The sequence below is a fragment of the Sus scrofa genome, chromosome 6 (genome assembly GCF_054392235.1).
Source record: "Sus scrofa isolate SSC_HxYL_T2T_F1_AM1 chromosome 6, Sscrofa_HxYL_maternal_Yorkshire_Landrace_v2.0, whole genome shotgun sequence".
Lineage (NCBI taxonomy): Eukaryota > Metazoa > Chordata > Mammalia > Artiodactyla > Suidae > Sus > Sus scrofa.
Genome location: NC_139388.1, coordinates 90,640,754 through 90,654,386, shown reverse-complemented (window position 1 = coordinate 90,654,386; position 13,633 = coordinate 90,640,754). Strand labels below are relative to the sequence as shown.

General features: G+C 54.2%; 1 protein-coding gene across 20 annotated transcripts in view; it reads right to left on the bottom strand.

The window, feature by feature from the left end:
* Positions 1-13,633, bottom strand: part of PTPRU (protein tyrosine phosphatase receptor type U) — a 90,379-nt gene that overhangs the window by 33,441 nt on the left and 43,305 nt on the right. For 7 of the 20 annotated variants that reach the window (XR_014807360.1, XR_014807361.1, XM_021095724.2 and 4 more), the window contains exons 12-16: positions 11,485-11,758; positions 10,685-10,721; positions 9,782-9,920; positions 5,314-5,343; positions 2,875-3,032 (exon numbers count right to left, since the gene is read on the bottom strand). Coding sequence is in view for 14 of the 20 variants with exons in the window: in XM_021095724.2 (XP_020951383.2) it covers positions 2,875-3,032; positions 5,314-5,343; positions 9,782-9,920; positions 10,685-10,721; positions 11,485-11,758 (638 nt within the window). In the remaining 6 variants the exon portion in view is untranslated. The remainder of the gene's footprint in view (positions 1-2,874; positions 3,033-5,313; positions 5,344-9,781; positions 9,921-10,684; positions 10,722-11,484; positions 11,759-13,633) is intronic. The other 13 variants (XR_014807362.1, XR_014807363.1, XR_014807365.1 and 10 more) reach the window with 3 other exon arrangements.

Below are 13,633 nucleotides of genomic sequence, written 5' to 3'. Positions count from 1 at the left end.
GCTGTGGTGTAGGTCGCAGACAGGGCTCAGATCCTGCACTGCTGTGGCTGTGGTGAAGGCTGGCAGCAACAGCTCGGATTCAACCCCTACCCTGGGAACCTCCATATGCCTCAGGTGCAGCCCTAAAAAGACAAAAGACAAAAAAATAAAATAAAATAAAATAAAATAATTAATTAAAAAAAATAAAAGAAGCTACAATATGGATAAACTTTGAGGACAACATGCTAATTGAAATAAGCCTGTCCCTAAAGACAATGACTACATGATTCCACTTCTATAAGATAAAGTAATTAAAGTCATAGAGACAGAAAGTAAAATGGTGGCTGCCAAGGGCTGTAAAGGTGGGGAATGGGCAGTTATTATTTTATGGGTAAAATTTCAGCTTTACAAGATGAAAATTGATTTATATTTTCAATTCAAATCTATCCAACAAAGTTTTCCAAGGAAACTGAAAAGATGATTCTAAAATATCTAAAATAGGAAAGGAAATGAGGGCAAATACAGCCAAGACATCCCTGATGGAGCACAAAGTTGGAAAGGCTTGATATTTCAGACAGCAAGACTTAGATACCTACAGGAATTGGTACCGGCACAGAAATCACCAAAGTGGCCAATGAAAGAGAATAGGGAGCTAAAACACAACCCATATATATATGGAAATGTCATATATGGTAAGAGTGGAACTGCAAATCGGTGGTGGAAATATGAATTATAATAACTGATGCTAAAAAATAAAAAAATTAAAAACAATAACTGATGCTGGGCCATTTGGTTTTCCCAATAGAAAAAATTAAGTAAAATCCTTAATTTATATCACACACAAAAATCAACTAAAGATGGACAAAGGAGTTCCCTGGTGGCCTATCAGTTAAAGACTCAGCATTGTCACTGCTGTGGCTCGGGTATGATCCCTGGTCCATGAACTTCCTCATGCCATGAGCATGGCCAAAAAAATAAAAATAAATAAAAAATTAAATGTAAAAATCTTCAATCATGTAAAAAAAATGTTTAAGATGGATAAAAATTTAAATGTGAAATGCAAAATAGTAAAAGTTTTAGACAAAAGTAAAAAATATCTTATGCCCTTGCATAAGGAAGAATTCTTTAAGAAAACACGAAAAATAGAAATCAAAAAAGGAAAAGATTGATGAACTTGACTAAGTTCATTTCAACTGAGCTGAAATAAAAATCTGTTCCTCCAAAGACACTATAAATAACCTGCAAAGATGAGCCACAAATTGGCAGAAGATATTTGCAATTCATAAGGGACAAATGATCCTCATCCTAAATATATAAAGAATTCCTCAAAACCACTAAGAAAGCAACAGAAAACCCAGTAGAAAATTAGGTAAAAAACATGAACAGGCATTTTATGGAAGAAGAAACCTGAATGGCCAATAATGATTTGAAAATATGTTCAAACCTCATTAGTAATCAGAGAAATGCAAATTAGGTCTATAGAGAATAACCAGCTTACACAAACACGTTTGGCAAAAGTGAAGAAGCTCGGCAAATTTTGATCTTGATGTAGAGCAATGGAAACTCGTACCCCCTGCTGCTAGCAGTGAACACAGGCAAAGACACTTTGGGAAACAATTTGGCACTGTCTTATAAAGCAGAACAGGCACCTACTTTATAATCCAGCAGTTTACCCTCTAGAATCTGCTATGCAGGTGCATCTGGAGATTCATTTAAGAATGTTCACAGCAGCCTCGTTTGTAATAACAAGAAAACTAGGAACAAATCAAACGTCCATGGATGGCAGAATGGAGAAATAAATTGTGATATATTCATACAATAGAAAACTATACATCAGAGAAAACAAATGAACTATAGCAAAACATCCACCTGGGTAAATACTAGAACATGGTGCTGAGTTGAAAAATAGTGATTTCCTTTTTCTAAGCTCAAAAACGAACAAAATTATGTAATGCACTGTTTGGAGACAGAGGCACATATGATAAACTTACTCCCCCAAAGGCAGGAAAGTTAGAAACACAAATTTCAGGGGAATATTTCCATGGAAGAGGGGAGCACCCAGATGACATTCACATTCACCAGTGGGGTTCATCGGTGTTTGTTGTATTATTATGACTTTATGATTCTCATAAATATTACATTTTCTTTTGTACAAATCAGCACCAAGTAAAATAAAAAGATGTGCGATGAAGCAATTTATGATAAGCTACTTGCACATACAGCCAACTCATTCTACTCTCCCTGCAGGCCAGGCATAGCACTAAATGATGTACGAACATCTGTCATTTAATCTTCCAGCAGCCCTACCAGCAGAATGATCTTTATCCACTACCCGCCCCCCCTTTTCTTTTGGCTGTGCCCATGGCATGGCAAAGTTCCTGGGCCAGGGATCGAACACACACTACAGCAGTGACCCAAGCCACAGCAGTGACACCACCAGATCCTTAACCCACTAAGCCACCATGGAACTCCTCTTTATCCTCATTTTATATCTGAGGGAGCAGACACCCAGAGAGGTTAAGCCACTTGCCCCAGGTCACGCAGCTAAGGGGATCTGAGATGCAAACCCAGGTCTGTCTGAGTCCAGAGCACTTCTTCCCACACAGCAGGAAGGAGGCTGCTCTGAGCCCGCAGCAAGCCCTCCTGAGCCCCCAGACCCTTCCTGCAATGAACAGGTGAGCTTGCATTCCTCTTAGAAGAATCTGTGTCTAAGTCTTCAACTTTCTTCAAGCTCCTCCAGGACAAAGGTAACACGTGTGCCTTCTCTGTGCCAGTGCTGGTACTCAGCAGGGCCCAGTAAAGGTTTCCATTTCAGCTCAGGGTTTACAGAATTGTCTGTTGGCTGTTGGCTCAGGAGGAGGGCCTGGGGGCCACAAGGAAGGGACAGGCACTCACCCCGGGGGCTGTAGCCATGGGCGTCCATGAAGGAGAGCCCCAGCCGCTCGTCCTCCTGCAGGGTGCTCTGGTCTGTGAAGCTCCGGTCCACGGCACTCATCATGTGGGTCTTCTCCTGGCGGTAGTTGACGGTGGCCTTGGTCATGTTCACTGGCTTCCTGCAGAGGTGGGTAGACGGGAGACGTGGGTGCTCTGCTGGGCAGGACAGCACCCAGACAGGGAGGGGAGACCTGGCAGTCAGGGGTCCTAGAGGCTAGAATCCAGTCTAGAAGCATCTCTGGATGCTGAGGGGGCTCTGCCTCCATCCTTTGCTCACCACACCCAGACAGCTGCCTCCTCCTCTGAGAGAGATTGGGCACGGTCCCTGTCTTGGGACCTTTGCTGAGAGCAGGGGATGAAGCAGCAGTGGCCTCGGGCTGGGATCTGCATCCTGACTCCCAGTGGCCCCAAGGCCTCAGGAAATAAATGGGAAAGAAAGTCACTCTGGGCCTATTTTGGGGCCACCGTGCTCCAAACTTGGCAGATAGCTGTCCCCACTCCAGCACCAGCGTGTCCCATATGTAACCTTCCTTCCTCCATCCTCACCAGACAGCTGCCCTGCAGTGGGGATGGACTACACTCCTTCCTGGCAGGGGGCCTGGCTAGACTCATGAGTCTCCACTGGGCACAGAATGAACTCCAATCATGGCTTCTTCTTACCCCCAGAAGCCCTGGAGGGTCCTACCACAGGCCACACTGGATTTGTAAAGAAATCTATGCAGGGTCCATATTCCTGTCACCGCCCACCTGTCCATCCAGCAGAGGGAGAAGACAAGAGGCCCCAGGCCCTCCCGAGAGGGCAGAGCTTCTGGGGAAGCCCCTGGGCAAGGGTCCCGCACAGCCCAGGCCTCCAGCCCAGCTTCATAGATGAGGACGGCAGTTTGTGACCCCAGGGAACTTGGAGCAAAGTGGGAGGGAGAACAGGGAGTGGGGAGGCAGGGGCCACTGCTCCGTGACCATGACAATGACAGAGGGGCTGAGCAACAGGCCAAGAAAAGACTTGGGACCTTCATGGAGACTGGGGAAGAGCCAGGAACCAATCACAGGGGAGGCTCAAAGAAGCAAGATGTTCACCTGCTTGAGAAGCCTCTGTGGCTGTGACCTTGACCATCGATATAAGAGAGAAGGTGGAGGAGGAAGGGAGGTGGGGGGGGGGGGCAAGAGAACTGACAAGAGAAGGAGGAGGAGAGGAAAGGGACAATGACAAGCAAAGAGGGTGATGGGGAAGGAGACAGGAAGGGAGGGGCAGCTCAGGCACCAGCAAACCACAGGGGAGACAGAGGGCCACGGTCAGAGGACAGCCGGTCAGGCTGGCTGAACAATGGGGCCCCAGGAGGAGCCGTCACGATTGGGTACGGCCTCGAAGGCAGGCTGCAGCGGTGTGCCACAGGGCTCTGTTCCCAGGCCTCCTGGTCCACTTGGCAGAAGAACTTCAAACACCAGCCAACCAAGTCCACAGACAGAACCAGGAGGACACCGCATGCCGCAGCCTCCAGCCCAGCTCAGGGTGAGAGCAAGCAGATGCCATGTAGTGTGGACACTTGGGAAAGTTCTGCATTTAGGTTCAAAAATTAGCTGCACGAGTAGAGAGGGAGGGAGGGCTGCCTTGTCAGCAGCTCCTGGAAAAGCCGAGCAGGACGCTCCACGTGAGCTGACAGGGCTGTGGTGGCTGGAAAAGCTAGTGTGACACTGGGTGACATTGATGCAAGAAGAGGGTCCAGGGAGGAGAGAGACCACTGTCCTCAGGACTAGCCTGGAGCCATTTGGGTCGGCTCTGCAAGGAGGGGACAAGCACTGGTGCAGGAGAATGTTCTGGAAGCTTGCAGAGTCAGAGAACACAGAGTAGAGTCGGTCAGGGGCCTGCCTGTCCTGTGACTTCTGACAAGTCCTTTAACCTCCCTGAGCCTCAGTTTCCTCGTCAGTAAAATGGGGTGATCATAGTGCCTCTTCTCAGGGTTGTTGTGAGGTTTCTGTATGAAGAACTGAGCCCAGAGGAGGAGCTGGGCCCAGATGCAGAAGGGCTGGTCACCCCTGGGAGCTGTGCGCACTGTGGGAGCTGCTATGGTCTGACATCAGGAGGTTCCAACCGGCAAGAGTGGCTCGAGACACAAGGGACTGCCTCAGGGGGCGAGAGGTCAGGGGACTCAGGGAGGCTTAGTGACTTGCCTGGGACGGCTCATCAGAGCCAGGTCTGAATCTGAGCCTCTGACCACAAAGCCAGGGCCTGTGACCTCCACACAGGACAATGGGGAGAGACAGAGCAGAGAAGAGAAGCTCAGAGACAGGGTAGCCGAGGAGCAGGGGCTGAGCCCAGGCAGGGGTGGGGGAGCCCAAGCCCAGCGGGGGTTGGGCACAGGGCTCCCCTGAGGGGCAGGGCTGGGAGGCGGGTACACTACTTACGGGTAGTAGGAGTAGGCATAGTGGTCTCTCCTGGCAGCGTGCAAAGAGAACAGCACAGGTGGGCCACGGACCTTCCACAAGGCCAGCCCAGGGTGGCACCACCAGCGGTGAGGGGGCTGGTGCTGTCCCTGCTGGGGATGGGGCTGGCCAGGGACCCCCAGGGCTGGCGGGGCTCAGTTGCTGAGGACCAGAACCCAGGATCCCTTCCAGAACCTTCCCCAAGACCACTGCTGGGATGAGGAGGAGGTGGGGAAAGGGGCTGGGGAAGAGCAGAACTTTCACACACAGTCATGCACACACGTGTTCACGAAGAGAAAAACACTGCGGACACACTCATGTGGATACGCACATACACGCCCAAACACAGAAACACACAGATGCACGTGCACTTACAGACATATACACACATGCAGACACTCGTACACCTGTATTCAAACACACTTACACACTGACAGATACATCCACACACACACACAGGTGCCTGCACTTACAGACACGGATACGCCCCACTCACACACTCAAGGCACCTGCCACACTCACCCCTGCAAGCAGCCCCCGCCTCAGTCTCCCTGCCCCTCCCCTGCAGGTCCCTCAGCCCAAGGGGACAGCCCTCTGCAGGCACCTGTGCCCATGACAGGGAGAACGAGTGGCTGGGGCAGGGAGGGGACAGGTGGGGGGGATGCAGGCTGGACTCCAGGGCAAACTGGGGCCGCCCTCACCCACTCAGACTGTCCTGGGTGTGGGGTCCATTAAAGGAGCTGGGTCACCTCCTCACGGGGCAGCCAGAGCACAGCTGGGTTAAGAGCCCTGACATGACCTAGAGGAGCCCGCAGTGTTGGGGCTGGGGAGTCTGAGTCCACCTCCCAGGCGGGAAGCTGGTCATGGTCTGCCTGGGGATCTCTGGGAGTCAGCGAGAATCCAGATCAGGCCCAGGACCTTGACCCCAGAGCCAGCTCCCTCCTGAGACCCTGTCTAGGCCCACTCTAGGTTCCTCCATTCACCACCCCCATGTCACCCAATAGCAGGGAGGGAGGGAAGGAGCGGGGAGGGGAAGACTGAGGCCCAGCCAGGGCAGGAGATTGGCTCTAGGTCATGCAGTAGGTCTTGTCCATCCTGGGGACAGAGGGGCGGGTCCAGAGCCTAAGCTGGTCACTGAGGTCCTGAGGGTAGGGGGCCAGGCTGAAAGAGTGGCATTCTTCTAGTCTCAGCTGAAATACCAAGACTTTAAAAGGACCTTCCCGGAGTTCGTGTTGTGGCTCAGGGGTAACAAACCCAACTAGTATCCATGAGGATGCGGGTTCGACCCCTGGCCTCGCTCAGTGGGTTAAGGATCTGGCATTATTCTGAGCTGTGGTACAGGTCGCAGATGTGGCTCGGATCCTGCGTTGCTGTGGCTGTGGTGTAGGCCGGCAGCTGCAGCTCTGATTCGACCCTTAGCCTGGAAACCTCCATATGCCGTGGGTGCAGCCCCCAAAAACAAAACAAAATAAAATAAAATAAAATAAAATAAAAGTAAAGTAAAAGGACTTTACCTAAGGACTCCTACTACATTATGACCCCCTTTATCCTCTCTCTGTCCTCCACCCCCGACACCCTGGTCTTTTTAAAATGTTTAATGCCAGGCTCCCCGCTTATGGCCACCGGGCACAAGAGGACAGCATCCTGGTCTTTTTTGCCCATTGCTGGATCCTCAAGGCCCAGGACAGTGCCCAGCAAATTATGAATCTTGAAAAATATTTCACTGAACTCAGTATACCATAAGGGAAAACTTAAAAAGAACTCCACCTCTACGAGCCCCCATTTCCTTCTCTAAACAAGTGAGGTTAGTAATAATCCCCCCATGGCAAGCACATGCTCAGCTCTTCCATTCCCCCTCTGCCTGCTGAGCTGGGGGTGAAGGCTCAGGAGGACCCCAGCCCCCTGGGCCAGACCTGGGGATACACAGCCAACAAGACAGTCCAGTAGGGACACGCAGGGACAAGTCCAGCAGGGAAGAAAAGCATTCAGCAAAGCACTGCAAGTACATGAATAAAGTGGGGGAGGGGGTGGGTAGTGCTGCAAAGAGAGCGGCGGGCGGGAGGCGGGGCGGGGGGGGGGGGGTCCTCTGGGAACAAAACCAGGGGAACCAACCAGTCTGGGATGCCCCGGAATTCCCCAGGGGCAGGGGCCTCCAGCCTCACTGTCCACAGGGCAGGGCAAGATGGAGAGGTGGACACCTGCCCCCAGCTGTCTCCCATAATCCCCCCACCCTAGTGCCCCCTTCCTCCAACAAGGGTGCCCAGGAGTTAACCGGAAGCTGCCTTCCCCGGGCATCCTCCTAATCTGCCCATTACATCTGTAGCTCAAGTTGATCTGCCCCCGCCATCCCTGCCCGGGCTGCCCTGTCCCGTGGCACCCCACAAGGCAGACTAGGGGGCCCCTCAGGAGCAGTGGACCCTGACGACCAGGTAGGATTCGGGGGGATGCAGCAAGGTGCTACAGCATGGGACTGAATGGCTTTTAGAGGAGCTGGGGGAGGGTATCTAGAGGCTTCCAGCAGCTGCTGCATAAAGTGGAGGGTTTCCTAGTGAGGCTCTGCAGCGTCTCAGACCCAGGCTCTCCTTGGCCAGCGCTTTCTTTGCAGGGTGCCTGACACCCCTTACTTCGCCAATCTTCCCCCAAGGGTAGGTTTCTAGGGCCTCAAATACCACCTACAAGTCCCCCCAAATCTGACCCCTCCCTTACAGCCCCCTCTATCCTCCCTACCCCCTAGCACCCCCAGAGCCTTGCCATTTACTGTGCACCGGCCCTGGTGAGACCCTGCACATGCTCAGCTGTGAGAAGGACTGGCTTTGCAGTTCAGGCCTGGGTTTGATCAGGACTCGCCTCTTATTAGTCAAGTGACATGGGCAAGTCGCTTAGTGAGATTCCTCAACTGTGAAAAGGGACTTAGACCTGATTCGTGGGTCAGGATTCAAGAAGGAAAAATTCCCTGATGTTCCTCAAGCGCCAGAATAGTGCTTGGTACACAGTAGGTGCTTAATAACTACCGTTCTAATGGCTGGTGTGAGTAGAACCCCGCCCCCAGCGTAATATTCATCAAATGATAATTTAAAATAGTTGGTCTCAGGAAGCTGTTCAGGGACTACAGGAAGGGAAAAAACATAGTCTAATGCCCTGGACAGGCCACCCCCCTCTGCCCCCCTACTGCTGGCCTGCCCCACCCCCAGACTCTCTGGAAGAGTCTCTCTCCTGATGGTGCTTGGCCTCAGGCAAGGGGGCCCTGGCCAGTTCTCCCTCATCTCCCTGGATCTTTCTTATCTGCTCCTAGCAGCCCAGACACCCAGAGCCAACCCACCCATGTGTGCCCAGCCTGGCAGCAGCAAGGACTACAAAAGCCAGAGCCCAGGTGGCGAGAGGGTGAAGCAGGCTGGGCGGGTCTAGGCCCTCTCTGGGCCTCAGCATCTCCATCCCTCAGTGGCTTGGACCACAGAGTCCTGGGGCTGCCTGGTGAGGAAGGAGGTGGAGTGGGGGGTGGGGGGAGGGGAGAAGAAGGTCTTAGAAGCCCCCACCTGGGCTCCGACCTGAGGCTCAGCCCTCAGCTGCTCCATATACCGGGCTCCCAGGAGAGGTTTATCGGGCGTAAAGACAGGTTCTGCTGCTTTAAAACACTGGAAAACCACTAGACTAGATGTCCTTGAACTACCTGGCAGCTCTCAATTTCTGAGATTTGAGCCTCTACAATTCTAAACTCTGAGATTCCTAGAATCTCAAATCCTGGATTTCTAAAACTCCAAAACTGTAAGTTCTAGATTCAAAGATACGCTGGGATTCACTATGCCTCCTGCAACATGCACTAGGAAACTCATCCTCACGAACATAAGGCTGGACCTTGGAGGCCTGGGAGACGGCAGGTGCAGGAGGGAGGTCTCTGCTGAGTCAGGGGCCCAGGAGGACTCCTGGGGGACCCACAGCAACAGGGTCCAGGGCAAGCTGAGCGCAAGAGAGGGTCTGGAAAGACCCACGGCTCAGGGTTCTTGGTTTGAAGGGGAGTGAGCACCAGCCCCACCGCTTCAGGGTCAACCCCACAACCCCATGGTCAAGGCAGACAAGTTAGCAGAATATCTGCAAGGGGCTGAGGGTGCAAAGTCAGGTTACCTTTACATCACCCCCAACAGAACAGCCCAGCAGGCACAGGAGGGCAGGGCCCACTTCCAGCACAGCTTCCTGGCAGTGGGCACTGGGCGCCCTTCCCTGGAGAATGGCACCTGGCACTGGCCAGACCTGGGCTCCAGCCAAGCTGCTCTGGGGCAGCTCCACTTGCAAAGTCTCTGGCTTCCCACCACCCGGCTTGGGTCCATCCACAGGCCTGATGCCCAGGCTGGCAGCCCTCCACACACCCGTCGGGCGGCTGCCCTCCCACCCTCCCAGCCTCCTCTGTGTTCAGCAGGCCTCTGATGGACAGAAGCCTCGGGTGGGCCTCACTCACCCCTTTCGGATGATGATAATAATGGCCCCCAGGAGGAGGATGAGGACGGCAAGTCCCCCTGCACAGATGCCCAGGATGAGCCCCATCTCCTCCGACCTCTGGGACACCTCCAGGGGCTGTTTACTTTCCTTGCAGGCAGCTGGGGAGAACAAAGCAGGACAAAGGATCAGAGGGGAAATCAGGACCACCTTCCCCCTGCCCGCTCCAAGGAATAAACGAGGCTGCACAAAGAGGAGCACAAAGACAACTGCCCCACATCCTCTGCAGTGTCTCAGTGCCTTCCAATGAGACCCACCCGCCACACCCCCCATGTCGGGTCAGAGGCTCTACTGCCCTGTTGCCCTATTAGGAGTAGCTCCTCTCAGCTCTCTACTTCCTCAAATCCTCCCTATCCTTCAGTGGATGGGAGATGGAGGATGCCTGGGGCCTTCAGACCCACCCTCTTGCCCTCCTGGGAGGTGATGGGGAGAGAATTTTGTACCTCGGGCATCTGCGGATGGGGAGCCAACCAGTTTCCTCATTTGGGAGCAGGGACAATCCCTACACCACAAGGTCCATGCTGTCCCCCCTCTCCCACCACAGGAAAGAAGGCAGATACAGACCCCAGAACCAGTGGCCAGTACCCCAAACCCTCACAGCCTGACCATTATGGCTCGTCCTTCTCCAGGCCCCTGCCAAGGCCCTTTCTGTGACCATGGCAGGATGGGGGTTTGTCCCCCACTGCCCAGTCTGGGACAAGGAGCCCTTAAGGCAGGGCACATAGAGACCAAGAAGGGAAAAGTTTCCTGCCCCCAGGCCTGTTGGACCACCCTCCTCTGCTCCCACGGGCCTGGGTGCTCAGGGGTCCACCTCCCCAGGGCCCAGCAAGCCCACTGCTGAAGGACTGACCTCAGGGGGACTTACCTTTCCTGGCGATTCGGATGCAATTCAGCCGGGTCTCCTGGAGGCACAGATGGGGGTCTCAGCACTGCTGAAGCTGGGACCTGACCCTCCCCAGAGGGAACTCATACAGCCAGTCTTGGGCCTGGTCAGGGCTTTCCCCCTGTGGACTGTAACTAAAGACACCCCACTGGCTGGCTGGCCTGGGGGGACCAGGGAGGGAGGGGCCAAGAGGGAGCAGCCTGCAAATAGGCAAAAGCCTTAGGAAAGGGGAATGAGATGGGCGGGAAAGGGAAACAAGGAGGGGGAGCGTCTCAAGAAACGAAGGTAGAGCCTAGGTCTAAGGGTCTAGAGGGGGCTCTGATTAGGAAGTGGGAAACCTGGGAAGTAACGATGGGCGGGGGGAGCCTGGAGAAGGGCAGGGCTTCTAGGAGGAGGCGGGTTCTAGGCCTCAAGGTCTAGTGAAAGGGGGAACCCGAGATGGACCCCCCTCTGGGGCGACAGAAGCCTAAGATAGAAGACCAGGGCCTCAGGAGAGGCCAGCGTTTAAACTGGGAACTTGGATGAGAAAAGTCTGGGAAAAAAGGCTCAGGAAGCAGGTACTGCTGGAGGTTAGGAGCCCAGGGTTAGGGGGCGGGGCTCAGAAGAGGAGGGCGGGGCTCAGGTGAGCAAGAGTGAGTGGGCGGGGCTACAAGAGGGCAAGGGTCGACAAGAGGGGGCGGGATCCGGAGGCGGTGGAGCCCGAGGGTCTCTGGCCTGCGTAGCCCTCTGCTCCAAAGGGTTCCCAGCCTATCTCCCCTCCTCGACCCCAGCCGGCCCCTCACCCCCTTCAGGTGGCTCGTTGCCTGGAAGTAGATGAGGTAGGCCTTCCTGGGCTCAAGCGGTGGGTTCCAGAAGCCACGATAGGTCTGGTTGTCCCCCACGGTGAAGGGCATGGCCTCAGACAGACTGCTGGCCGCCAGTTCTGCCCCGAAGTAGTGCACCAGGCCGCGGGCCAGCGCCGCGTCGAAGGTCAGGGGCACTGGGAAGCAGTCCTGGCCGCCCGGCTCCCGCCGGAGTCTCCGCGGCCGCTCCTCCTCCACAATCACCTGGTACACGCTGGATGTGGGGAGGGGAGAGCACGGCGGTCAAGGTGGCCAGAGGACAGGGAGAGCCATCTGGTGACTAAGGCCGCGGAGAGGGCTCATCTCGGCTCTGCCTCTCACCAGCTGTCAAGTCACTTAACCTCCCCCGGCCTCCGTTTTCCTCCTCTGTGAAGTGGGAGTGATCACAGGACTGTTCCACAGGTAGGGGTGAGGAAGGAGGCAAGTTTCACAAGCAGCAGGTGCCTGTCAGCTGTTCCTACTGTAACCCAGGCTGAAAAAAACTGGGCCCAGCTCAAGGGAACCAAGCCCTAAAGCCCCAAAGCCCCACTCTGACTCCTGAGTGAGTCCTCAAGGCCTCAGGCTCTACTGCAGTTCCCCACAGCTCCCTCTAGGCCTCAGTAAATTCTAGTTAGGTACAGGAAGCAGTCACTCATCCAGAAAATGTTTACTGAGCTCAGACCTGGGCCCTGTGCTGGGTACTTGGGATGTGGGCTTCCTGAAACTGCCCTCCAGTCGGGAAGCTGGTCACTGAGCCGAAAAACGAGGTCCCACTAACCCTGCATCTCGAATACCCTCCCAGCCCAGAGGCAGCCTCAAGTCTGCAACTCTGAGCCTGCCATCTCCCAGTCCCAATGGCTGATTTGAGCTCCCTGGTCTGATTTGTGTCTCCTGATCCCGACTTGTGTGTTTCTGCTTATTTTCATCACTTTGCTGAATGGCCTTTTGCTGTGAGCGCCTCCAAATCCTCTGTGGAACAGAGCCAGGCGTAAACAAATGAATGCTGACATATTTAAATATTTCCAGTCCCAGCCTCGGTCACATCTTAGCATATGACACCCAATACTGACAGCCTGCACTCTGGGAAAGTAGAAATGCCTTTTCCTTGCTCTCCAGATGTTTCTTCTGAGCTTCTGAGTTGGGAGGGAGTCACCCCAGCACCCTGGGATTTGGGCCAGACAGGGTCATTCTGTCATGAGCCAGCCCAGGCCCCTGTCAGGTCCATGTCCCAGACTGAGGTCAGGCCTCCCCTGAACCCGGGTCCCACCAGGAGATGATAATAATCATTAGCCATGAATAAAGCACACCTGGATCTGGGATGATTGACATCATGCCTCCTATTGAAAGGAGGCTCAGAGAGGTGAAGGGACATGCCCAGGGCTGCACAGCCCTCCGGCCTCTCCTCTCGCTCGTGTTCCAGCCCTCATCCCCACCCAGCCTTGCCATCATCATTCCTGAGCAACGCTGATGGGGCCTGCTCACGGGATCCCTCAAGGAGACAAGGAAAGGAGAGGTGCTGCTGGGTTGCCTAGCTCCTTCCAGATTCAGTGGCACCAGGGCCCTGAGGCTCCTGCAAAATGCCAAATGCCCTGAGATGCCCAGCCTTTTTCCTGGGTCTCCCCTGAGGGTCTAGGAATCAGCTCAGGGCAGGCTTTACAGTGGAAAATCCAGGGGAGGGAAAGCAGGAGAAGAGAAGGGGAGAGGAGGGAAGTGAGGGCGTGTCAGGAACACCTGGGCAACCCATGACCTTCTTGGGGGCCTTAGGAACACCCTCCCATGCCCAATGCGGGCTGTCACCCTCTCCTTTATGACCTTTATGGTGGACCAGAGGGGCAGGGCAGCTCTGTGACCTCAGGGAAAGGTACCAGCTTTGCAGGCAGAGCCGGCTTCCAAATCCCAGCCCTATCACTCACCAGCTGTGTGGCCTTGGGGTCAAGTTCTTGAGGCTCTCTGAGCCTGTCCCCTGATGTGTAAAATATGGGTACTAGAACCCAGGCCACAGGCTGCCTTGAGGATAAAAAATGACACGTGCAGGTAAAGTCCCTGACATGATGCCTGGCTAATGGGAAGTATGTGCACACGTTCCACAAACACACTCACACACACACAC